Consider the following 27,633-nt stretch of genomic DNA (forward strand, 5'->3'; position numbering starts at 1 on the left):
ATAGATGGATGGATGGATGGATAGATAGATAGATAGATAGATAGATAGATAGATAGGTAGGTAGGTAGGTAGATACATAGCATACAGGTAGAAAGAGACGGATAGGCATACAGGTATGTAGATAGATGAACAGATGGATGAATGGATGGACAAACAGACAGCAAGAGAGGCAACTAATAAATAGAATGAGACAATATATAGCTTATAATAATATAATTATAATATTTCAAGACACTTTGAAAACCTTAAACACCATATACATTTTAGCTATTTTTATTATATGCTCCTTTAAAGTTTATAAAGCATTTCACTCACAATAACCCTGTAAAAGAGTTGGTCCAGATATTACTTATCCCCATTTGGGAGTTGAAGAAACCTAGAGTAGAAGTCGAGTGATTTGCCCGAGGTCACAAAGGTAATCAGTGTCAGACGCAGGATTTGAACTTGTCTCCTGATTCCACTTCTTACATTTATCCCTCTACACCATACTGCAGAGTCTTGGCTAAAAAATGTGCTTTAAGAAGAAAAGTCTGGCATCTGTGATGGATAGTTTGGAAAGGGAAAAGCCTGGGGGAACTTAAAAGGCTCCTATAATAGTCCAGGTATGAGGAATAACCTATTATATGGGTGTTCTACATTTATTTATTCCCATTTTCTTCCTCTCACAAGAAGGATTCCTCTTAGCCTCATGTAATAGCCTATTTCTGTGTTCCCTTCCCCTGCTCATCAAACCAAAAGTGATTCATCTCACAAAATATCACCTTTTGTGAATTTTCTAATATACATTTTCCTATCGAGACCACAGAAAAATTCAAATAGAAGTTTTAAGCTTTGAAAAAAACACATCACATTGTATATATTAATCACATGAATTCTTTGGACTTTTGGTCAATTGTCAACTTATTCCTAGATGCCTTTAAGGCACTGATGTAATATATTTACACTTTTCATTATAGAACGGAAATTTTATTAAAAGCCAACCAGAGTCAGTGAGCCCAGGACAGAACAGAGAGGAGTGACTTCCTTATCCCTCTCTCCCTCATTCTGAAGAGTCTGTACCACAGAGGAATTCCACCTACTTTGATTGCCGGAGGCAGCAAATATCTAGTTTGCATTATATTATCTGAATAATATTGAAAAGCTAAAGAACACTTCCTTTTATTTATGCATTCTGGAGCCCTGAAAAGTGAAAAAGACACCAGAGAAAGAAACTGGGTTATTTTAGGGAAAAGGCTGGTCTTCCATAGTAATAACTTAGATTTGTATACAGCAATTTTCTCTGTTTATCTGGTATTCTGTTGACCAGATATTTGTTAGGTGACAGTTGATCACATCTATATCCCTTGTTCTTACTGCCTGGTTCTCTTTTACCTTCCCAAAAATGCTCAAACTCCTTTTCCTGGCATTCAAGGCCTCTACACCCTGTCATTTCCCTAATTTTTCAGCCTTATTTCAAACTACAGTTATCCCTTCCATACCATACGGTTTAGAGACCAGCAGCACCCCCAAGATCTGTAAAATCAGCATAAAAATGTTTGACCCTGCTTTGTATCAGAGAAGAAGTTTGAATTATTATGTTATTAAAAGATAAAATAGGTTGATATTATACAATACTATACATGTATTTTATGCATATCTGAGATTCTAAACTTTTTCTGTCATCTGTCGGACCTCTCATGTTGTCCACAAAACTCCCCCCCAAATTCCCATTTAATTTCTTATGCCAACAGTGATATAGCAAAACTGTGATGGGGAAAGTTACGATGTAGAAGGGATAACTGTTCTTTCAGTACACACTACATTCTAAGCAAACTGAACTATCCATTACATCTTGTAAATCCCCACCATTTTCCTACCGCCGTGCCTTTGCTCACATGTTCCCTCTCCCTGGAATGTCATTCTTCCCTTTCCACCCTTTATATTCATCCCCACCAGCCCTGCCTTTTGAAGTTCTAACCATCCTTCATGCTCCACTCAAAAGTGTATGAAGTGCCCTGAACTACCACCAGCACAACTGGAAATTATCTTTTCTTTCTTAGATCTTCCATAGTATTTTGGAATAATCATGTTCTGATCATGTTCTATTTTGTATTATAGGTACAGCATAGTAATTGAATATTTATTACAAAGTATTGCATATTTGTGTTTGTGTGGTATGTCTCTGACACACATTGGATTGTAAATTTCATGAAGGCAGGGACCATGTATCTAGTATTGATGTCTCTGCTTCAGTGGAACTTTAGCAGGGCTTTACTCACAGCAGGCACTTAATAAATGATTGTTAAATGAATGACTTAATGCGTAATAATAATTAGTGTTTATAATAATGACATTGAGGCATTTCTAGGTGGCAAAGTGGAGAGAGTATTATGCCTGAAGTCAGGAAGCCTCATCTTCCTGAGTTCAAATCTGGCCTCAGACACTTACTAGTTGGGTGACCCTAGGTAAGTCACTTCACCCTGTTTGCCTCAGTTTGCCTCCTCAACTGTAAAATGAGCTGGGGAAAAAAACAGCAAACCATTCTGTTATCTTTTCAGACAAAACCCTAAATGAAATCATGAAGAATAAAACACAACTAAAAATGGCTGAACAACAATATGAGAAACAGAAGGGGTTCTGTTTCCACAGGATTAACACTACATACTTCTAGTTTTGCAGGAAAGATATCAGGATGTAACCAGTTCCAACCAGAGTTGTGACTTGGTAAAACCAGGCCTCTTGACTGGCAGAAGGTCAGAAGCTTGGACTCATGCTTAAAAAACTGTTTAATATTAACCCACACGCCCCTGGGTGGAGCAAACTAATTTAAATGTACATGTGATGCAGGGCAAGGGAGGGGGGGAGTACAACTAGGAGAAAAACATGGAATAGGCAGTTCAAGAAGCTGTATCCAGCCAATGGAAAAGGGGGGGGAGGATATTCGAGTAGGAAACGGAATAAACATTTGTCAAAGCAAGTGTACTACCTTGGGGGGATTATCCATTTGCAAGAATGTAAAATAAAAAAAAAAATAGATGGCTCAGGAGGAGAAGTGAGGCTGGTGACCTGAACAGCCCTTCCTCACTCAAAACAAAGTCAAGTGCAAGTCATGTCATCATTTTTCTGATGGCATGGTCTTTTTTGGCAATGAAGGATAAACACAAAATAAAATAAGAGCTTTCCTGGCTTCAACAAGTGTTGTTCTTTCTAGAACAAGAACATTTCTTACAACAACAAAGTCTGGTATAATTTGTAGTAATAATGGGGTGCTTGGGTGCCTATGCTTGGGCCCCAATTCTAGAATCACATTTCTCTCTAAAAATCACATTTCTCCCTAGCCTCAAAACACTGTCCCAGGAAGTTTCTCCCCAGCCCAAGGACAGCTTACCCTAGCAAAACCTTTATCTCTCTTCCTGATACAGTAGCCAGCTGCACCCATAGAATTTATTAGTCTGAACCAGCTGTGCACTGGCTGAATGGGCTGGGTACTGGGTCATAACAGAATTTGCTACTCACTGACCAATCATATGTCTCTTAGACTTAGACATAGTATACCCCTTATGTTTATTTTGTCTAACAAAACATTGATGGGAGCAGCCTGGGTATTTCTCTGTCAGCCTTAGCCATTAGTTGACTTAGAGAAATTTCAGACCTAAAACCACACCTCCATGTAGCCCCACCTTGGGTAAAATACCTGCTCAGTAAATACTAAAACTACATGTTCCTTTAAGAACTAACCACTCCCTAATCCTGTCCTGAATCACTTAAGTAGTTTATTTGGCACATATTTTACTATAGAATATCCTATATAAACTTTACCTGTACCCCTCTAAGATTACAGATCCCCTAAAAACTCTCACCTGGTGAAAAGTGTAACAATAAATCTTTATCACTTTGACTTCAACAATGCTTGAGACTGTGAATTCGTTCTGGATGGTCAACCCCTGTACTCCAGTCTTTGGAAGGTCCCAGAATTTGCCCCGCCCCTTTTGTAACCCTCATCAGTAAGAGGCTCTAGGTTTGCATTTCTTCTCAGAGTTGTTTACTATATGTGTGATCATAGGCAAGTTACAACCTCTCTAAGCCTCAATTTCCTCATATGTACAATGCAGTGATTAGATCATTGATCTCTCAGGTTCCATCCATCTCTACATCCTGTGATCATATGATATAATGATGTCCTTGTGTCACTTAGCGTTTTAACACCAGTATTCTGACAATATAAAAGCAGTATTCATATTGATGGAAAGCTAGCCTTAGAGCCAGAAGGACCTGAGTTCAAGTCTCACCTCTAAGATATATTGACTTTGTGACCCTGGGCACCTCTAAGTTCTCCATCTAAAATGAGAAGGGATAGACTTGCATTGGCAGAGCCAATTTCCTTACCTAGGAAGCTCTCTCTATCAATGAAAGTACAGACCCAATCCCTACATTTTCCTATCCTTGCAGTACCCACTGACAAAGATTGGCATGCACACATGAGAATAGTTTGATGTTGTAACTGTTCATCCTAAAGAGACCAAGGACATCATGAGGGTGATGGCTTAGTTTCATTTTACTGAGAGAAAAACTGACTCCAAGATTCCCAAGGTCCAATAGTGAGTTAATAGCACAGCTGGGCTGAGAAACCAGGTCTCCTGATCTCCAGATGAGTTCCTATCCTTTGTGTTTTTCTGCCTTTGCTACAATTCACCAGAGCCTCATCTCTTGCTTTTTTTTTTTTTTTACTAGACCAAGGCTCTGTGAAGAGAAAATTTTTAGAATGCCATTTATTCTTACCTGCTGTGCTGCTTCTATATCTGCTCAGGGACAAGATAACTGGATTTAAAGAAGGAGTATACTTGAATGCCTCAGGATAAGTTAATGACAGGTTCCTGGTGATTATGGTCACATTCACAAACTTTCCACTACTATTCCCCTGGAAGTCAATCTTAAAAAAAAAAACAGATGAAATCCTGTCAAACTTCACTAAATACCTTTGACTGGGGTCGGGGTGGGGGGGGATTTGGAAGGGAGGAGTATAAATTGCAGGAAAAAATTAAAGAAATACATGCTATTTGGTTTCAAATACTGTATGTACAATCATTGAACTAAGCTACCCAAATGTACCCTAGAAGAAATCCTTAGGGGACCAGCTTTAAAGAAAAGATAAGAATGATTTGTTATTAACATATCAATTGTTTTTATGTAAACGGAAACTATTAATGTGTTGGGGAATGCTAGGAACTGTCCATTCTCTAAAGTACAGTCATTTAAACTCTCCCTGGGGCAACTTAATTTGCAGAGCAAACCTTTTCTTTATTGATAATGGTAAGGTAAACTTCAGGCTAGCCCTTTCCAAATCATCACAAAATCCCAAATTAATGAACCACTTGGTAAGGTTTTGTTGTAATTTCAAAAAAAAAAAAATAGAGATGAGAAAATTCTATTTTTCTTTTATTTTTTGTATTTCAAGATTCTTCTTTAGAGATTCATCTATTGGAAACTGACTGCCATGACTTAAAGCAGGGAAATAGATAAAATACCACATAGAGGTCCCTTAGAAAACAGCAAAGTAACATAAGATGTAGGTTGGTCTAACTTATGGCTCAGTGATATAATTGAAATGATTCCCTGTGGAAAGAGAGCAGGGAGTTTTATTAAACTATAAACTCTTAGAGGGCAGACAGAGACTATATAATTAATTCTGTGAGGCCTCCAGAATAGAGCTTTGTAGATACTATGCTTGTAAACATATTGTTGTTGTTTCTTATAATATTATTGTGGAAATATTATTGTAAAAGGTCTTTCCCAGTTCCCCTTCTCCCCTCACTTGCTAGTGCGTTCCCTCTGAGAATATCTTTCACTTACAAGGTATACCTTCCTTTTACAATGTAAATATCCTGTATATACACATCTTTTTCCATGTTGTCTCTACCATTAGAATAGGTGCTCCTTGAGAGAAACATTTTTGTCTTCAACCCACAGGCTAAGCACTATCTGGTACTCCATAGGTGCTTAATAAATGTATGCTCTTAGTTCTCTCTCTCTCTCTCTCTCTCTCTCTCCCACACACACACACAATCACCACCAAAACAAATTTGCTAATATATATTATATTGATTTGAATTTAACATGTATACAATCTATAATCTGCTAATTTTCTATCTCTAAGAAAAAGAAGTAGAGAGACACAGGGTTGTTTTTGTCCTTTGTTTTCGAGAGGACCATGACATCAGGGAGGTAATGACATGACTTGCAGTTTACTTTGATTTGAGTAAGGGAGGACTGTGCAAGGTCACCACAGAGAAACAAGGAGTAAGAGACAAAGAGAAAGACAGAGACAGAGAGATAGGAGGAGAATCTTCTATGAAGTTGTGACGTGATAGATAGAATGACATTACAGTAAGGAAAATGAGTTCAGATTCTATCTTTCAACAAATACTGACCCTGTGACTGACTCTTAGTAAGTGAATTATAAGCAAGTAACAGATCTTAATTAATGAGTAGATAGATGAGGAGTAAGTCATATTTAATCAGGAATGGGAATTAGGAACATATATAATAATCCTAGAGCCCATTGATTAACTAAAATTAATTAGATCCACCCAAAAGTTTGGATCATACACCCATCTGGGGTAAGAAAATTTCAGAGCATCTATCATGTTTAGTGCACAACATATTAATATACAAAAACCTTTATTTAAAAAAATTGATCTTTATAAGTCTTGATAAGAAGACTCTACCTACCATAAAGTTCAGCAATGAACTTCTACATTTTTACCTGTTGTTCAGCACCTGCTTGAATGCAAGGAGATGTATTGAATCATAGGATGACAGATCTTTCATTTTCCAGTTTAGGAAATAGAGACCCAAGGAGGTAACCTAATCATCCTAAGACTCAGTTTCCTCCTCTATAAAATTTTTGGTCTAGTTGGGAAAGGAGGGAGGAAGAGAAGAGAATGAACACTTATATAGTACCCACAATGTGCCAAGCACTACTCTAAGTGCTTTATAAATATCTCATTTGATCCTCACAACAGCCAGTAGGTACTGTTATTATCCCCATTTTACAGTTGAAGAAATGGAGGCAAACTGTTAAGTGACTTGGCCAGAGTCACACAGATCAACTATGAAAAGACAACATTGGGCCAGAAGGAAGCTTTTAGCACCTCCAGTTTCAATGCAAGGTATAAATTCATAAACAAAGAAAGTAAAAGGTCATGAATATTCAAGTTCACCTTGCATTCTGAATTTAAATCCTACCTTTGCTACAGACTGCATTTTATGATCTTGGAAAATTCATTTAACTTTGCTGATGCAAGAAATCTTCAAAATAGAATATAATAATGCTTCCTTGTGGTTGGTACACATTTTAGTCCAGTCATATGACAAAGAAATGCAAATCATACTTGGTCATGATCAGTCTTGATCCAAATATAATTTGCAGCAATTAATTTTGGGTTACATAGAGAAATTTCTTTTTTATGCTTTCTTTACTTGCTGTCATACATATATACGTTCTGTTAAAAGGTAAGTACCTTGTGGGTGGGGGTTATTTCATTTTTTGAATTTGCATCCTCAACACCTATCAGAGTATCTAACCCACATAGTATTCATTTAAATAAATGCTTGATTGATTGATATTGGTCTACTTTGCCATCAAGATAGCTTTATCCATGATTTTTACATCTATTTCCTTATCTATGAAACCAAAGGGTTATATGATATGGCTTTTGAGATCCCTTTCAGCTCTAGTTCTATGATCCTATGGAGAATGATTGCCTTAGATCAGAACCCTTGAATATCCATGTAATAGATTATCTTTGGAACTGTCCCCAGTGACGTGATATGGCACTCACTATTTCTGCATAGATGCGATATAAGTAGAAAAGTAAAGAGACAGTGGCATAAAAACTATTTTGACAACCATTTGTACCATCCCATAAAGCAAGAAAGCTTATAAGTTACTATTCCCTTCATACCATTCACATTATGAATAGTGAAGCAATTCATGAAGGCTAAGGATAGGGTAGAGACCCTCAGAGTGCTCAATTTCTCAATCAATCAATAAGCATTTTGTATGTGGTTTTCTGGAGGCAATAGGGGTTAAGTGACTTGCTCAGGGTCACAATAGCTAAGATACTAGTCACTAGTGTCTGAGGTTGGATTTGGGCTCAGGTCCTCCTGTCTCCAAAGCTAGTGTTCTATCCACTATACCACCTAGCTGCCCACAACAAGCATTTATTAACTTCCTTCTTAGTCTGTCATAGAACATCTCAAAGGTTTAGATCTAAGACAGATGCTATGACTCAAGATATAGTTTACACAATCCTCTCCATTATTGCCTTAAATATAAAGTGATAGTGAATGATAACAAGAGAAGACTCTAGAGGACTCCGCTTACCAAGGGTGGGACTTTGCATTGGATTCTTTCCATGTTTCTGGAGGAGATGTTGATGGGACAAGGTTCAGACCCAAATAACACCAGGCTTACTTCTTCTAAACTGGTCCCTTGGATAGTGGCCCAAAATCCTCCTGTAACATCAGTGATATCACCAGCTAAACAGTCAGATAGGCATCAAATGATACCCAAGATACAGGAAATGATTAAAACATGGAGAAATTAGAACTCATCAGAATAGCAGAAAATGTTAAAACTACCACAGAAAGGATTTAAGTTAAATGTCAAAATCTTCCTCTGAGAGTGAGAGGATACAGTTGGATGGATTATCCCCACTGATGAAATATCACCAAGTGACTGAAGTATCAAAGGAATATATGGTATTTTCTGGGGGGAAATGATAAATTCCAATTAAAATTCTCCCTGGAAGAAAGAAGGGGAAGGATAGATTAAGAAATTAAGATCATATAAAATTAGTTCTGTGGGGCTTTTTTTAAGCAGTAACTTTTTTAAAAATACTTTCTGGAATTTTCTCTTACTTTCCTATTCTACCTATTCAAAATCAGCCTTCAAAAATTAGTTTTAGGACTTCTGAAACTTTCCTTCTCCTCAAAACCTTCATTGACTCCCTCATGCCTTTAGGATAAAACACCAACTCCTCAACCTGACATTTAAAGCCCTCACAAACTGCCTCCAACCTACTCTTTCAACTTTCTTTTACTTCATGTACTGCCTTCCATCAGAATTGTCAGTTCATTTGTACACCCTCCCACCTCCATGAAACACATCATTTCCCTCTTTACCCCTGATTACTGAAGTCCATTTCTTACAGAGTTTAGTTCAGATGTTACTTCCTCTGTGATGCCTCCCAGCTGAAAGAGGTTTCTTTCTTTTCAAATATTCCTCAAGCACTTTGGATGTTACTTCCTCTGTGATGCCTCCCAGCTGAAAGAGGTTTCTTTCTTTTCAAATATTCCTCAAGCACTTTGTCTAGATCTCTCCTTTGCCCCTACAGATTCTGCTTTAATACTTACATGTGTATGTGCTACTCATAATCTTTCCCCTCCCCTCTTCAGACTATAAGCTGGCTGAGGACAAAATGTGTCATTTTCATCTTTTTACCCTATCAACCTATCACAATGCCTGGTACATACAAGGTACTGCCCCCCCTTCTTATATGAACACTTTATTTGCTAAAAGTGATAGAAAATAAATATTTTGAATGAAACACTGAGAAAATCAGCATAAGGATAAACACAGATTGTGTAAAAAAAAATTTTTTTAACGAATTCTAACAGAAAAGCAGCCCCTCAGATAAATATTCTAAGAGAGAACAGCAGCTTAGAGGCAAATGGATGATGTTAGAGATGGATAGTATATACTGTTTCCTAGCATCTAATTTGAATATGACTGTTTTCAGTATTTGGGAGTTTGTGACCAGGAAACTTTGAATGAAAGAACCATGGTGGTGAGAATGAGATCAAAATCAGAGTGATGGCCATGAAAGTAGATAGGAAGAAGCCATATGGGACACATGTGGCTCAACATTTGGCAACTGATTCAAAGTATGGAATGAGGGAGAGGGTGATTTCTAAATTAGGAAGGGGAAAGGAGGGAAGAGAGGGAGGTCAGAGGGAGGAAGGAGAAAGGATGAGAAGTGAGGAAAGGAAGAATGGGAGATAAGGAAAGGAAGGAAGGAATGAAGGAAGGAAGGAAGGAAAGAAGGAAGGAAGGAAGGGAGGGAGGGAGGAAGGAAGGAAGGAAGGAAGGAAGGAAGGAAGGAAGGAAGGAAGGAAGGAAGGAAGGGAGGGAGGGAGGAAGGAAGGAAGGAAGGAAGGAAGGAAGGAAGGAAGGAAGGAAGGAAGGAAGGAAGGAAGGAAGGAGCATGTACTAAGTATAACAGTTAAATCCTTGATTTATATACTGTCTCATGTTCCATTCTGAACAATAGTATCTCATTTCTTTCTTATGATATTCCTGTTAAGTAGATAAGAGCAGGGAGCATGTTTTCTGTCTTATATGAAGAAAACATGCAACAAGACTGAGGGAGGGCATGTTTTTGGGCAAAGCTGAGTCAGAAAGAAGTTATGTTCCTTTTTATTCTTGTGTGTAATATCAGGTGGCAAGTCTTTTTGGCTAATAATAATGAAAGACAGAGTCATAGAATTTAGAACTCTAAGTGACCTTAAAAGTTTCTTAGTCCAACCCCTTCATTTTACAGATAAGGAAATTGAAGTCCAGAAAAGTAAAATGATTTTCCCAAGACCACACAGGATTTGAATACAGATCTTCTGGCTTCGAACCTGGTTTTCTTTGTACTACCCCAATTCAACAAGTATCAAAAAGTGGATTTGTATGGTCTGGCGATGACACTTAGGCAGATAAGAGGGTATGACTTAGCTAAGATCACCCAGCTAGATTCAAGCCCTGGTCTCCTGACTTGGGGCTCAGTAGGTTTTTTTGACTATACCCAAGACCTGTGAATGCTACTTCAAGGATCTTTCTATTAGAACACATTATCTTGATGAGCTACAGTGACTGACCTGATTCTGCCTGATATCATTCTATAGCAAACATTATTAATTTAGGACTTACAGTGTTCACAGCACTGAGTTAATAACCCTGATGAATGCAAAGATAAATAAGACAGGATGGTGCCTTGTGGTGGCCCCTCAAGGGCAGGGAACCATGTCTTATTCATCTTTGTATCTCAAATTACTCAGAGAAGTCAGTTCCATGCATAATAGGAAGGAAAGAATCTATCCACAAATGCCTACAAAGTTAAATATAACAGCATAGGAGAAGCTCAAATAAAATGCTTTCATTTGAGGTCAAAGAAAGGAAAATCCTTCATGACCAGATGACTCAATGGAACCATGTGGGCTTTGGAGCCCATAATTCAATCTGTTGCCTCTCTTTGTAATTTCTCCTTCCACAGTGGCTCTCAAATCCATACCCTCTCTCTTCACATGTGACCTAAATCACCACCCTCAATCAAGTCCTCATCACCTCCTCATCACTATTGCAATCACCTCCTAATTGGTCTCTCCTCCATATAGTTGCTAAATTGATTGTCCCAAAGCACAGATCTGACTATGTTACTCTTCCTCCTTTCCCCACTCGAATTACAATGGTTCTCTGTTACCTCTAGAAATAAAGATGGATTCCTCTGTGAGACATTAAAATCCTTTCCAGTCTAGCCCTGCTCTATGCTTCTAGCCTTTTTCCACATTTCTCCGTTTCACTCCACCTTACTGCCCTTCACACATCACTCCAAGTCTTGACCCTGTGCCTTTTTACTGGCTGTCCTCCATTTCTAGAATGCCCTTGGGGCATCTAGATCATTCAGTGGAAAGAGCACCAGCCCTGGAGTCAGAAGGACTTGAGTTCAAATGTGACTGCAGACATGTACTAGCTATGTGACCCTGGTCAAGTCACTTAACTCTAAATCCTCCAAGGGGAAATATAAAAGAAAATACTCCCTCTCCCTCTTAGATTCCTAGTTTTCTTCAAAATTCAGTTAAAACACCACTTTTTTCCTGTTCCAATTTCCTTCAATGGCTAATGCCTTTCCAAAAACATCTTGTATTTGTATTGTGTATTTTTTATTACATAAGAGTATTATTTAGTTATATCTTATTATATAAAAGTATTATTTATTATTTACTTTTATTATATAAAAGCATTTTTTGTACATTTTATATGCTTATGTGCATATGGTATCTTCCCTGATACACTGTAATCTCTTTGAAGGTAGGGACTATTTCATTTTTATATTTATACCCCCAAAGTCTAGCACAGCACTTCTCACATAGTAAGATACTTATTGATTTGACTGAATGATTGATTGGAGGCTTCATGAGGAAGGTGACAACTGATCTGCATTTTAAAGGATGGGTAGGACTTCAAGACACAGAATTGGAGGAGGGAGTAGAAGGGAAGAAAATCCAAACACCGAAAAGGCCTGAACAAAAACCTGCTGGTGGGAAGCCTTATTATAAGTATAGGGTAAGGAGCTAGGGATATTGTTACTATGTCATTTTTCAGTCATGTCTGAGTCTCTGTGATCCCATTTGGAGTTTTCTTGGCAAGCATATTGGAGTGGTTTGCTATTTTCTTCTCCAGTTCATTTTACAGATGAGAAACTAAGGCAAAGAGAGTTAAAGGACTTTACCCAGGGTCACATAGTTAGTAAGTGTCTGTAAGTGGTCAGCTTTGCACTCACAAAGAAGAGTCTTCCTGACTCCACATCCAGTACTCTATCCATTGAGCCACCTAGCTGCTAGTTAGGGATTGGTTGATTGGTTGGTTGTTGTCCTTCATTTTTGAAGAGGAACAAAATGACAAAACCATGATAAAGTGAAGTTTCAGTGTGTCCAACCCTGGTGGATCAGATCAATATGAGCTCAGAATGCTCTACCACAGGTTGGGCACAGATAGTCCGTATGAATATTTGGGGTCAATACTCCAAAATGGGGGAGTGGTAAATAATCCAGTTTGCCTACAGCATGTCATATGTGAAGGGAAATAATATAAAATAAATCTAGAAAGCCAGAGCGGTGACAGATCATTTGGAAAGTCTTGAATGCCCTTCTGAGTAGTTAGCCATAATAGGAGAACATAGAAAAAGTCCTATCAAGATGTGTTTAAGGGTCCAAATGTTTGCTCTTCGTTTATATATTCATTTATTCAACCGATATTGATCATATGAGGTAAAATTCATTAGGGGAAATGCTGATATTAGGAAATTAAAAGTTGCAAACCACAGCAGACATTAGGGGGTTGGAACACATTTGCCAACACCTGCTAGTTCTCTCAGAACAGCCCCAAAGCCCCGTGGTATGAATATCAATTTCAGGAAATCAAGTGGATTCTTGTGTCTTCTCTAAACTTACCAATCTCTGGTGCTACAGAGGGTTCCACTACTTTCAGCTTGGGTTCAATATTAAAGTAGATGCCCTCTCCTCCACTGACATTGAGTGCAAGGCCAAAATGCCTAACCAGCATCACAACTTGATACTCTCCAGTTGGTAAGAAGCCCATCTGGCAGGTCACATAAGTTTGGTTTGAGAACATGACTTTACAGATCTGTTGATTCACCTCAATCTTCAAAGCTTTAGAATCACCAGGAAAACCAGATCCCATGATACAGACCAGCAGGTTAACATCATCATCTGACAGAAGAAATAAAGCAAATATACCCAATGATTTGAACACTTGAAGATGAGTCCTCCTGACCTCAGATCCAGTTCTCTATTTACCAAGAATCTATGCTGCTTGCATTTCACAGTTCTTACCAGAAATGCTGCAGATAAATACAGAAACTTTCCACTGCTTGTCAATCCCTAAATTAATCCATCTCTCAGCAACCATTAAGCACCTGCTATCTGCCAGAAGATCAGCTAGGTGGCACAATGGAGAGAGAGCTGGGCTTAGAGTCAGGAAAACTTGAGTTCAAATTGGATCTCAAAGAGTAGGATATAGCTAAACAACCAAAATTTATGCCAGAAATCACTCAGCCCTCCCTGTCCCCCAAGTCAAACCCACACTCTTAAGGAAACTCCTTTTAAGTCTAGAACTTATTTTCCCTAAGATTCAATTGAAAGGATCTTACCATAAGAGTACCAGACAGCTTGAACTAATGGGGTTGATTCTTGGTGGTATTGGAAAGAGCAGGAACCCAAACAGTGAGCAGGTATGTCACTGACTCTTACAGTCACCTGGAGAAACAGAGCATGTACAATTCAGATGCTACAAGATCATCTTTATGTGAAACTGATGCTTCATGGAAAATCCCAACCAAACAGCTTTCTCCTTACTTTTCTCATTATATATCTGTATAGCTGTAGAGCAAGATGTCTTAGGATACTAGGTGTTAAGTATACTTACTGCTTACTGTCTGTTAAGCCCCCCAAGGTGAAGAATCACCCTGTCCCCTCTCCTGGGATATTTCATAACAACAACAGTAATAGTAATCAGTACTTACATAGCACCTTAAGGTTTGCAAAACTCTTTGCAGATGTTCTCATTTCACCCTGTGAGGTGTGTATTTGTTTGTCTCTATTTTACAGATAAGGACACTGAGGCAGGCAGAGGTTAAGTGACTTGCCCAGGGTCACCCATCTTGTAAGTGTCTGAGGCTAGATTTGAAGTCAGGGCTTTTTGATTCCAAGTCCTATTCTCTAACCACTGCACCACTTAGCTGCTTATGGGCTGTAATACTTTGGACCGTGTGGGATTGAACACTTTAGGTGACATTATTAACAAATAAACATTTATTAAGCACTTACTGTGTGCCAGGCAGTGCACCAAACACTGTGGATAAACAAACAAAAAGGCCAAAGATTGTTCCCACCCTCCAGGAACATGTCATTTGAGACTTCCAATGATCCCTTAAGGCAGATAGTACAATCATTATTATGATCATTTTCTAGATGAGGAAACTGAGGTTCAGAGAAGTTAAGAACTTACCATCTCCTAAGTAAAAAAGCTAGGATTCAGATTTGATCCCCGTGACTCCAAATATCATTCTCTTTTATTAAGCTGCCTCATCTACTAATCTCACTCCTGCTCAAAAAAATATTCAATGGCTCCCTATTGCCTGTAGAATAAAGTCTATTCTTTATATTTTAAAAAGTTTATTTTTTTCAAATCCCTCCATACCCCTATTCCAAGCTTCTTTTCTAGTTTTATTTCATATTCCTGTCTTTGTGCCAACAGTCTGCCTTACCTGACATGTTCTTCCTCTTCACTTCTACCTCCTAGAATCCTTCTTTTCCTTCAAGACTTAGCTCAATCAACCCTTTATGCAGGTCTTTTCTAGTCTTTCCTCCTCCCCCGCTTCCCAAAAGCTATTACAATCTTCCCTTCATTGTCTTCCATTTATTCTATTTCTAACAAGTACCTCTTTACCCACTCCAGGTCTCCTTTATTCAAATATAAATTTCTTGGAGGCATTCACTGTTTTTATCTATATTTATAATTCCCAGTGCCTAGCGCAGAGTTTGCCATAATAGCAAGCCCTGAATAAACACTTATTGGTTGGTCTATTGATTATTCCCCTTTATATTAGCCCTGCACTTCAACCAAATTGGACTACACATCATTCCACAAACATATTCTTTTGCTCACACTATTCTCTATGCCTAGAATGTTCTGCTAATGTTCTAACCCACCATCAAATGGTTCTAACCCACCATGCTCAAGTGTAGCCCTTTGACTGAATCCAAACTTCACAGAACAACTCCAATTCCCTTAATAAATGGATTTGTTCTGCGAAATTCAGACTCAGTCAAAAGGTCACACCCAAGGACCTAGAAGATCACATGTGGCCTGAAGGCCACAGGTTCTCCACCCCTGCACCAACCCCATCCACCTTCACCTATTATAATCCTAGCCATATTTCAAAGTGCAGCCAAAATGCTAACCCTTCACAAATGGCTTCTTTGACTTCCCCCAACAGAAATGATATCTTACTCTCTGGAATTTCCATAGCACTTTTTTTTTCAATCAACCAATGAAAATCTATTAAGTACCTACTATGTGCTAGGCATTGTGCTAGGCAATAGGGATACAAATACAATGAATGAAGCAATCCCTTGTGTAACTATTACACTGTCCTTTGTATTATAGGGGTTTATGTATACTGTTTATCGGATTCACTCAATTATAAACTCCATGAAGACAAAGGTCATGTCGTCTTCTTTGTATCTCCCACATTCCCTAATACTGTGTTGCCTAGAGTATAAGCACTTATATTTGGGAATCAATTAATAAATTAATGAACATCAGTGAGCTACACTTAGACCTGTTTTGCTGATAGAAAAACTGAGAACTCGATCAAAATAGCCATTTTTACAAACAATAAAATAGCCAAAAGATTAGCCTTCACTAGCTAGTGAAGGTTAGAAACAACCTTAGGAAGCCTCTCCATTCTCACCTGAGGGTATGTGTTGGGAGTAACCAACATATCTCCAAATATGGGTCCCAGAAAAACACCACCATCATAAATGATCCGAGTGCTCACAGCTGGACACACACCAGTTAGGCTTTCTGCAGAGACCTGAAATGGTGATAAACATTCATAACAACATAGGTTATTGCTCCTCATGCTGGTTCACATTAGACTATTTAAAATGAGTCTTTGGGCATCCTACTTAAGAAATTGTGGTGGCATAAAGAGGATGGGGGAGGATTGGACGTAGAACTGGAAGTTTAATAGTATAAGGAGTGATTCATGAAAACCCTAGTAGAACCAGGAAATATTTTGTTTTAAGTGGGATTACACTTTGTGCAAACCACACCCACCCTTCTTTAGATCTTTGTATTACTTTTGTTTCTGGATTGGGATTTTATTGTTTTTCTTTTTGCGTTAAAATGATGTCTTGTTTTAGTTCCTTCAAACACCACCACCACTACCCCCAGTCAGTATAATAAGTAACATGATATGTAGCCAGTATAAAAAGGCAATAGCAGGAAATAAGATTGTCAAGAGGAACCTGCAAGTCTCATACAAAAGATCAAAGAAGCATAATTTACAAAGTATTGAATATATTAACAAAAATTCACATCCTGGTAATATGTGCTTCAGCAGAAGACATCTAGGCATTGCTATCAGGGCCTTTTGTCATAATACATAAATTTCAGACAAATTCCAGACCTCCACAATTTCAGACCAGCAGAACATCAAAACATGTTGATAACTTTGAGATCAGAGCAACTTAGAAGTTTTACTGATAACTTCAACATGATTTGGATATGTTGATGAATTAACCCCAAGGTGGCACAGATAGAAGTTGGTCTGTTTCCCCAAAAACCCTGTCAAAATGAGACCTCAATATCTTGCCCCCAGTATTCTTCCAACTCCATGCTGCCTAGTGATTCCAGTTTTAATCTATGGTTACATGAGTGATACTCTCTAAAGCCTCTTCCCTCTCCATCCTCTTTGCTGCGTTGCCTACCTGCTTCATTCTTTCATCTTCCATCTCCACACCATCTGCTTCTGTAATCCTTTTTGCCATTTGTCTCTGTCTTTATGGGCTTTTGCTCCCCACATACTCTGTGCCTTATTAAAGTACGATTACTGCCCCATTCCTGATGCCAATAGTAGTCTTTCCCATAGAATATCCAAAGAACTGGGTGTGCCTGCCCCTATTTCATAATTTTATAAATTAATTGTCAATTCACTTTTGAAACCCATAATCTAAATGTTCTTCTAATAGAATCAATAAATGCCACGCATCATATTTGAAAACCATGCTAAGGTCTGGAGCTCCAGAGGTCACAACACAACAATATCCTATCTATGATATAAAAAGTCTCATATCGACATCCCCAATTGATAGACTATTTATAGATTATTTTCTTTCAAAATCTAACATTCAACTCTAGTTGATTTTGTCATCTACACCATAAATCATAAATTATTTTTCTCTGTGTACTTCTCTGTCTCTCTCTTTAGCTCTCTTTAGCTCTCTCTGTCTCTTTCTTCTTCTCTCCCTTTCTTCCTCTCTTCCTTTTCTTTCTTTGGAGTATATAAATTATGTCTTAAACTTGCTCCCTTTAAAACATATACCTCTAAGATTTCCATTTTTTTACAGGGGAACTCAACCAGTGATTTCAACATGTAGAGAAAAAACTTCCTTGGATGATGAAGTCCAAACAACTTGTCTTAGAGAGCTGACTGAGCACTAACTTGCCTACATCACACAGCTAGTGGTTGTCACAAACAAGACTCAAACACATGTATTTTTGACTCTGGGGTCAGCAGTCCTCTAGTCACTATCCTAGACTGCACCTCTGACAGTCTAAGTCAATCTGCTCAAATTGGTGAATAGTCAGTTGAAATGGAGATGTTGAGCAACCACTTCCCACTGAGGTTAGATAGGGGAACAATGAGTCTCAAGGGCTATAAGGGGGTACCAACTAGACATAAAGTTGAACTTTTTATGGGGAAGAGGAGATATATTTCATTGTAGTAGGGATCTCCCAATAAGGAAATTCCCTCTACCAATGAAGATCTAAAACTGTTCTGCAACTTACAATCTCAAGAAATTGCCTGGAGAACTAAAAGCTTAAATTAGAAGGAAGCCCAGTATGTGTCAGAGACAGGATTTGAATCCAGGTTTTCGTACCTTCAAGACCAGCTCTCTATCCACTATATCAATTTCTTTCTCTATAAAATAAGGGAGTTGGTGTCTATAATCCTATAACACATTGTTAAGAAAAGAGGATAGAGATCCCTAGTTTTATGCAAAGTAACTCAAAGTATCTGCATGAAAGATATCTCAATGGATCCTCAAAATCTCAGCTTTAGAAGTGACCTCAGAAGTCACTTAGCCCAACCCATACATAAACAAGTATCCCCATTACAATATACCCAACAAGGATTGTCTAGACTTTGCTTGAAGATATTTAAAGAAGTTTTGCTCTAAGACTGTTTTGATCAGATCATATACCTCATCAGGTAAAATAAAGTGTGTATTATATATGTATATGTATACATATATGTATGTATTTACATATATACACATATATACAGTGACTCCCATATATTTGTATTTACTTATTTATAAATTATATACATATACCACTATACCAGTAATTATACACATTATAAAATGTACAAATGGGGGGAAGATAAAATAATATTTGATCCTAGATTCAATAGAAAGTCACTCCCCTATTCAATAGGGGAGTGACATCATAAGATCTGATCTTTAGGACAATCACTTTGGCAGATAAAAGAAGGATGGATTGGAGAAGGCAGAAACTTGAGGCAAGGAAACCAGTTAGAAGGATCCAAGCAAGATATGAGGAGGTCTCGATGTAGACCCAATACCCAATGCATGGGTATTGATAAGGGGACAGAATGGAAAGATATTGAGAAAGTAGAAATTAGAAGCTTTAACAGCAGATCAGCAATATTGGGATGAGTGAGAATGAGGAGTCAAAGATGAAACTGAGCTTGCAAAGCTGGGTGCCTGAAAGATGGTGGTGCCCCAAACAGAAAAAGGGGCACCTTTTCAGAAGAGGGGTTGGTTTTTAGAGGGAAAGGTAATGTTATGAGATTGGTGATGGAGATCAGAACTCATCCATCCCTGCTCATTCTGTGAGACCCCATTTGGTCTATTCAGAAAAGGGGGGCTATGGGGCTCTTAATCACTATTCTTTATCCAAGAGGGCCAAGCCTTGCTTTCGAGCTGCAACTACCAAAGTCACTAGGTGACCTGGGGGACGGAGAGTGAGTGTAATGGCAGGAGAGAGGGTTGTTAAATTTTCCCATTTTGCACAGTGTGAGTGCCCAGATAGAAACTAATTTATGACTTCCCTAAGGCTGTAACACCTGGCTCAAAAAGGAGGAGGACAAGAAGTGTGCAAAGAAAAGTGCAAAGAAGAAGAATCAGGACAGAATGGGGAGGAAAGAAGTGGTGTTGTAGATAAAGGTAGTATGATATGTTGAAAACACATATTTGGCTATGACAGGGAAGGCAGGAGGCGACCCATCTTCCCACCCATAATAGCAAACTACCCAACCTCTGGAGTTGCATACTTCCCTGAAACAATCCACTTCTGAGACCCCTGCTTCTAAGAGAAAGAACTTATAAGAGAGCTCTGTATAGTTTGGACAGGTGTATTTCACTGGTCACATCAAATCTCCATACTGAAGAAGGAACATCATACATACGCTGATGATATTGGGCAAGTCCCCTGTTTGGGACATCCAGGTGAGGGTCCATATATGCTCATAGCAGGTGTTTAGATCTTTCTGCACCTTAAAGTCACTGACATCAAAGAACTGCGCTGCAAAGTCATCATTGCTGCCCCGTAAGAGCTCACGGAGGTCTGGAGCAGAAATGTGCACAGGGATTCCTGTGGAGGGATATTTTCAAACAGTAAGCACACAACATGAAATAATTCACCACAGATGGCAAGATGGATGGATGGATGGATGGATGGATGGATGGATGGATGGATGGATGGATGGATAAATAGATGGATAGATAGATAGATAGATAGATAGATAGATAGATAGACAGACAGATACTTATGCTTCAATATCACTGATTTCCTTTGTAATGCTGTGTATCTTATTTTATGCATTTACAAACATTATTCAAGAGGAGATCCATATGCTTCAGCACATTGCCAAAAGGGACCCATCACACACACACACACACACACACACACACACACACGAGAACAAAAACCAAGTTTTCTGGAATAGTCCTGGGTCCTCAAAGTGGAGATTCAAGAGAACCACTGAGTCCTATTTAGAGTTCCTTTCCACTAGGAAAATGTCATTTCATAGTGATATAGACTCAATGCCTTTAATCTCCTAGATGGTACAGTGGATAAAGTATTGGATCTAGAGGCAGAAAGATGTGAGTTCAAATCCAGTCTCAGACACTCATTAGAAGTGTGACCTTGGGCAAGTCACATGGCCTCTGTTTATCTTGGTTTCTTCATCCGTAAAACAGAGATAATAATTACATCTGCCTCCTAAGGTTGTTGTTAAGATTCAAATAAAATAATGTTTATAAAAGTATTAGCACAGTGCCTGGCCCATAGTAGGTGCTATATAAATGTGAGCTGCAATGATGAGAATGAGGATCATTACTGTTATTTTCGTTCAGCTGTGCCCAACTCTCTGTGACTCCATTTGGGGCAAAGATAGTGGAGTGGTTTGCCATTTCCTTCTCCAGCTCATCTTACAGATGAGGAAATTGAGGCAAACAGGGATAAGTGACTTCTCCAGGGACACACAACTAATAGTATCTGGGACAGATCTGAACTCAGACAGATGATTTTTCCTAACTTCAGGCCAGGGACTATCCACCGTACTACCTAGCAGCCCATACAATGATCATTACCATATAATAATAATAACTCATATTTACATAGCATTTAAAGGTCTGCAACACACTTTCAAAACACTTCAAAACCCATCACACACACACACACACACACACACACACACATACACACACACACACACACACACACACACGATTAAAAATCCCTAAACTATAGGGGCTCTAATGTCCCTTTTAGCCCTAAATTTATGACCCTATGATTGATGAAATGAGGGGGTTCAGTAAGATAACTTTTAGCATTCCTGCCACATCTATATCCTGTGATCCCATGATCTATCCTTGTTACCTCATTTGATCTTTACAAGAGTAAAGTAGGTGCTGTTATTATCCCCATTTTACTAATGAGGAAATCGAGGCTGAGAAAGGTTAGGTTGCCCAGAGTCACATATCTAATCAGAGGTAGGATTTATTGTCAGATCTTTTTGACTCCTAGCCCAGAACTCTATCCACTATGTTACTTTGCTATCTCTAGGTAAGCTGTTATTATTCATTAACTTAAAAAATTAATATGAATAAGAATGTTATTATGAATATACATCTTGAAATTAGATATACAGATGATCACTATAGATAGATGGTATAGATAAGAGAGATATATAGAGCATTTATTGAAATTTTAGTGTATGCCATTTTAAAAGCAGAAACACCCCATGTGCAGTTTCCTCTTTACCAGGTATCACTGTCTTGGGAAGCTGTATCTGAAAATGTCCTCCTAAAGGTGGGCTTATCCTTTGCAGTCTCTGGATTGTCACGTTGACCCCTCTTAGGTCTTCATCTGCTTCCTCCCGAGGCAAGTAGCTATTGCACATCAGAGACAAAGAAGTCAATAGCAAGCAGCCTAATGCGAAAATCACTACCATCCTCAGCAAGCCAAGGAAATTCCCTTAATACTTGGGCATGAAACAAACCTGAAACTTGGTGATGGTCATGTGGAAATACTAGGGGAGAAATAAAGGGACTAAGTGACTGAGAGTCCTTCTGACCTCCACCTCAAGATGAGCCAAATGGAAGATGTGAGGACCCTCTCCAAAGGAAGGCAGTTTAATGTGCACCCTGGTGTTGTGTAACCAATGGAAAAAGAGTGACTGTTTCCAGTAGTTCAGATTCAGGAGAAAAAGTATCTTTTTTGAGTAACAAGGAAAGAACTTGAAATCCTATTTTAGTAAGTCTACAAGCTGGCATGGTAATAAGAGCTACAGATACAAAGAAAGGCAAAAACCTAGTCCCTGCCCTCCAGGAGCTCATATTTTAACTGGGAATACAAGTAAAAAGTATATAAACAAGATATACACAGTGTAAATGGAAGATAATTTCAGAAGAAAGACACTAGCAGTGAAGTGAGGAGTATTGGGGAGTGGGGTATAGAGAGTGGATTGAAGGAAAAGGTTTCCTGCAGAAAATAGAATTTACATTGAGTCTAGATGGAAGCCATTGAAGTCAGGCAGTAGAGATGAGGAAGGAATGCATTCCAGGAATGATGGGGTGAGACTGGGGAGGTGGTGCCCAGGAAATGAAAAGGCACAGATTCAAGAGATGGGATGTTACATGGGAGGATAGCAAGCAGACCAGTGTTACTGGATTCTAGAGGGGAGTAAAGGGTAAAAAGACTAGAAAGGTAGGAAATGGCCAGGTTGTAAAAATGTCAAACAAACAGAGAAATTTTTATTTGATCCTGGTAGTAATAAGGAGCTATCATCACGATGACTTATGGTGGATTTTAACCGTTATTACTACTAGCCTATGCTTTGGGGCAAATTAATTCTCCTCTCTCAGTTCCCCTCTCTGGGCCCTGTTTCCTCATATGAAAAATGAGGATATTAGATCACAGTTCTGAAGCTAGAAAGGACCTCAGAGATCATCTAGTTTAACCCTCTCATTTTAAAAATAAGGAAACTGAGGCCGACAGAGGTTAAATGACTTGCCTAAGGTTGCACAAGCACTAAATATCAGAGATAGGATTTGAACTTTGTGTCCTCTGACCCCAGAGCCAGTGCCCCTCTCATTGTATCACTCTAGAATAAAAGAATTTATGAACTTTGAAATTTAACAAAATATATTTAATCAACTTTATAAATTTTTAAAAAATAAATCCACAAACATTTATAACAACTAATAAGCAACTAACTCCCTAACTTTCTTCCATCTTTATGGTTCAACAAATGTATCTCTTACACCAATTCAGCCACTTTTTTATAACAGGACTGCAACAAGGCTATTGTGACTGACTTCTGAGTCAGTTGCTATTACCCTCTACTTATCTGAATTCATCCATCCTTCCCTTTTGGGGGAGTGGAGGGTGGAATTTCGATTGCCATCATACCAAAGGACATGAGTGAATCAATCACAGACAGAATCATGCTGTCTACATTTTCCTATGATAGTAGATCCGTAAGACATGGAAGATAAGAGAATTCCTTTCAGTTCTAAAAAGGGGGAGGCATCTGGGCTCTACTCATCTTACAAGGGTTTGGGGAAATCATTGTCCTGTAGTTGGAGGAACACTGGCCTGAACGTCAGAAGATCTCTGTTTAAATGCAGGGTCTTTTGTTTACTTCCAGTGTGACTTGGGACAAGTTGCTTTGCAAAGTTCAATGAGGTCATCCTGGTATTGGACCTGGAACTGAAAGGCCTAGGTCTGCACCCCCCCCTTTGCATTTATGACTTATGTGACTTTATGAGACCTCTCTGGCACTCATAAGGTTTCCTCACCTGTAAAATGAGGGGGTTGGACTAAAGGGTCTCAGTGTTTCTTTCTATCTCCAAAACTACAATTCTATGAAAATAGCATCCTTATTTCTGTTAGCAGCAGTTGGAGAAATAAAGTGCTTGTGGAGTTCTGGTGCCATCTAGTGATTCTTATAGGGTAGACCAACTTTTTTTTCTCCTTAAGTAAATAAAATCAGTTAAGAATGGAAGACCCGGAAATTCTAATAAAGTGGAAAACAGTAGTATTGTGAGCTCCTTGTAAGGTCAGGATATGAAAAGAAAGGATTTTACTTTATAAATAGCTGCATTAAAGTATGAGTCCCTAAATACTAACTGATGCAATGACTCATCACCATTCCAGAAGACCAAGAACGAAGCCTACTATCCTCCTCTCTCTACGCTCAAAGTGTAGAACTGGACACAGGTTGTTTGAGAATTTGTTTTACTTTATTATAAATATTTGTTTAAAAGGTTTTGTTCTACTTTTTTCTAATGGGATTAGAGGGAGAGAACTGGAAAGCAAAGAGGAATAGGAGTAGAGTTGCCACACACACATTGAAAAAGAAAAGAAAACCAAGAGGATGATTCAAGAATTTTAAATGCATGGAAGAGAACAGAAGGAATCATAGACAAGCAGGACAGATTTGAAAATAATTCACTGGATTAATTATGTACTTTACAAGAAGAGAAAACTTCACATGATGGAGATTTGTAGTTTCATATAAAAAGCAGACAGACAGGTAGACAGATAATAGATAGATAGACAGAGAGATAGATAGATAGATAGATAGATAGATAGATAGATAGATAGATAGATAGATAGATAGATGGATGGATGGATGGATGGATGGATGGATGGATGGATGGATGGATGGATGGATGGATGGATGGATGGATGGATGGATGGATGGATGGATGGATGGATGGATGGACAGACAGATAGATAGACGGATGGATAGACAGACAGACAGACAGATGATAGATTATTGACCGACTGAAAAATGACTGGGTTTGGAGTCATAGTATCTGGGATTGAATTACTGTAGAAAACTGGAAAATAGAAAATGCTTTATGACCATTTCTTGAGTTGTTGAGGAGATTTTGTTTTGAGGTGTAGTTAGACTCAATGATCTCTGAAGTTCTTTCCAACTCTGAGATTCTGTGATTTTGCTACTTCTGTGACCAGAATCTCACAATTTCCTCATCTTTAAAGTAAACTAGATGATTTTAGCATCATAGATTTAGGGATGAAAGGTACCATCTAGTCCTCATTTTAGGCAGTTAGGTGGCACAGTGAACAGAGTCAGGAAGACCTGAGTTCAAATTTGGCCACAGACACTTACTAGCTATATGACCATGGGAAAGTCATTTAACTCTGTTTGCCTTTGTCTCTTCATCTGTAAAATGATCTGGAGAAGGAAATGGCAAAAATCACTCCAGTATCTTTGCCATGAAAACCCTAAAAAGAATCACGAAGAGTCAGACTCCACCAAAACAACTCTAACCAACAACACTGCTCATTTTATGGGTAAGAAGTGAAGCAATAATGAGTGGCAGAAACAGAATGGGAACCCATGTCCTCTGACTCCAAACCAGCTGTCTTTCCATTGCTACATACTACTGCCTTTGGGTTCCTCTCAATTCTAAATCAATGATCTTAATGGTAACCAAGAAGGTCAGTTTCCAGAGGGAAAAAAAAGCTGATTTCTGTATCCAAAGAGGCAAAATCATAGAATTTAAGAGTTGGGAAGAGCTTCAGTAGTCCCCTAGTTCAACACATTCACAAAAGGAGTCTCTACTATAACATGCCCAACTAACTGTAAACACTGAGGTGGCACAAGGACATAAACACCCTTCCCTACCAAGGCTGAATGAGAGGAACTTCGCTGCCACAGCCTGCCAGCCATAGGGTTATGTTGTAGGTTGGTGGGACTCCAGTCACAGAAAGGGATTCGATGAGCTTCCCTCCTGGCCGAGCTGTTCTGGAATTGATTTGGGAAACTGAAAGAAAGGAAGAAAGAAAATAAGCATCACAAATCAAAAAGTGACTACAGATGGGAACTCCATGGTGTGAGAAAGCCTCTCATGGGGATACCAAGTTCCAAAACAATCAGCCGGTCAATAAGCATTTAATGGGGATGCAGAAAAAGGGAAAAGAGAAAATATCCACATAAAACATGGGTTCCCCTCCATATATAACCCTTACTAATGCAATTGAAGGGCACAGAGAATTAAGTACCTGGCCTAGAGTCAGGAAGACTCATCTTTCTGAGTTCAAATCTAACCTGAGACACTTATTAGCTGTGTGATCCTGGGCAAGTCTCTTAACCCTTTTTGCCTCAGTTTCTTCATCTGTAAAAAGAGCTGGAGAAGGAAATGGCAACTACTCCAGTGTCTATGCCAGGAAAACCCCAAACAGGGTCACAAGGAGTTGGACAAGACAGAAAAACAACTGAATAATAATAACGCAATTGGAGGGGAATGTAAGGATGAACTTCCTGTGGCACCTGACAGGTCAGTAGCAGGAGAAAAATGTGAAATTAAATTTCTATAATAACCAAGCTTAAACACATTAGGGTCATGGTTGAATGACTTTAATGTCAATGTCTTTCTTTATAATGGAGGCATAGATATGAATGTAATCAAAAAATACATTTTTTGATAACCTATCCTCCCTTAATTCTACCTCCTCATTACAATTTCTAAGAAGTCTGTCCTGAGCCTGCTCAGACATACCAAAATAGGACATTGACTTAATGTAACAGAATTCTGGAGTGTTTGGTCAACCAAAAAGTGCCATATTGGTCTTAACATAAGCTCCTTGTGGGTAGGAATGGTTTCATTTTTGCCTTCCTGTCCTCACCTCAAGTACAGTGTGTAGAGTACAGTAGGTGCTTAATAAATACTTCTTGATTTGTTGATTGATAGGCCAGACTTTGCTTCCTAGAAATAGCATTCTTAAAACATAGGTTCTACTTATAATCATTGTCATAATACCATAAGTAAAACTTAAGCCTCTCTAGTGTTCTAGTAGTCCAGAAGCAAGTCCCAGAAATCCAGCCTATTTCTCATGACTGTGTTACTGCTGCAAAAGCAAGAGAAACTGATTCAGGGGCTATTTGTATACCTATTCCAAGTCCCTTAAAAATAAGAACCTTGCTGCAAACCCCCCTTCACCTCTCTATCCTTTACTCCTAGCTCTATCCCTAAAGCTGCTGGAAACTTGGAGCTAGAGGACATCCCAAATCTCCAAAGAGATTCAACCTTGTCCTAAAGTTAGGATTTTATATTCCCATTGGCAGATTGATGACTCAAAGGCTATGACTTGAAGCTGCTAAGGTGGTGAAAAGCAATGTGTTGTAGTGGATAAAAAGATAACTGGTTCAAGTCCTATCTCTGACACGTAGTCATTGTGTGACAATGGGTGAGTCATTTAACCTCTCAGGGCCCACAAGCAATTCTTGAAACTCTAAATTGGAGATGAGATTCTGCCATGTTCAGGTAGAGATAGTACTTTACATCAGAGGGGTAACTCCAGGATGAGGCCAAATCAGATTAAAATGTAATTAGGAAATATTTAACAAAATTGATAAAATATATAATAAAACAGAGATAATGCTAACTTGTGGTTTTCTAAGTCAATACACATCTGTAGGAATCAGTTCCTATTTGACTCCACTGTCCCACACC

General features: G+C 38.6%; 1 protein-coding gene across 10 annotated transcripts in view; it reads right to left on the bottom strand.

Moving 5' to 3' along the window:
- Window positions 1-27,633, bottom strand: part of PKHD1 (PKHD1 ciliary IPT domain containing fibrocystin/polyductin) — a 640,097-nt gene that overhangs the window by 523,083 nt on the left and 89,381 nt on the right. For 8 of the 10 annotated variants that reach the window (XR_011974315.1, XR_011974316.1, XM_072642432.1 and 5 more), the window contains 8 exons: window positions 25,806-25,944; window positions 21,908-22,035; window positions 20,049-20,233; window positions 16,302-16,424; window positions 13,977-14,082; window positions 13,258-13,536; window positions 8,366-8,520; window positions 4,759-4,909 (listed from right to left, as the gene is read on the bottom strand). Coding sequence is in view for 8 of the 10 variants with exons in the window: in XM_072642432.1 (XP_072498533.1) it covers window positions 4,759-4,909; window positions 8,366-8,520; window positions 13,258-13,536; window positions 13,977-14,082; window positions 16,302-16,424; window positions 20,049-20,233; window positions 21,908-22,035; window positions 25,806-25,944 (1,266 nt within the window). In the remaining 2 variants the exon portion in view is untranslated. The remainder of the gene's footprint in view (window positions 1-4,758; window positions 4,910-8,365; window positions 8,521-13,257; window positions 13,537-13,976; window positions 14,083-16,301; window positions 16,425-20,048; window positions 20,234-21,907; window positions 22,036-25,805; window positions 25,945-27,633) is intronic. The other 2 variants (XM_072642431.1, XM_072642436.1) reach the window with 2 other exon arrangements.

Source organism: Notamacropus eugenii, chromosome 2 (assembly GCF_028372415.1).
Source record: "Notamacropus eugenii isolate mMacEug1 chromosome 2, mMacEug1.pri_v2, whole genome shotgun sequence".
Lineage (NCBI taxonomy): Eukaryota > Metazoa > Chordata > Mammalia > Diprotodontia > Macropodidae > Notamacropus > Notamacropus eugenii.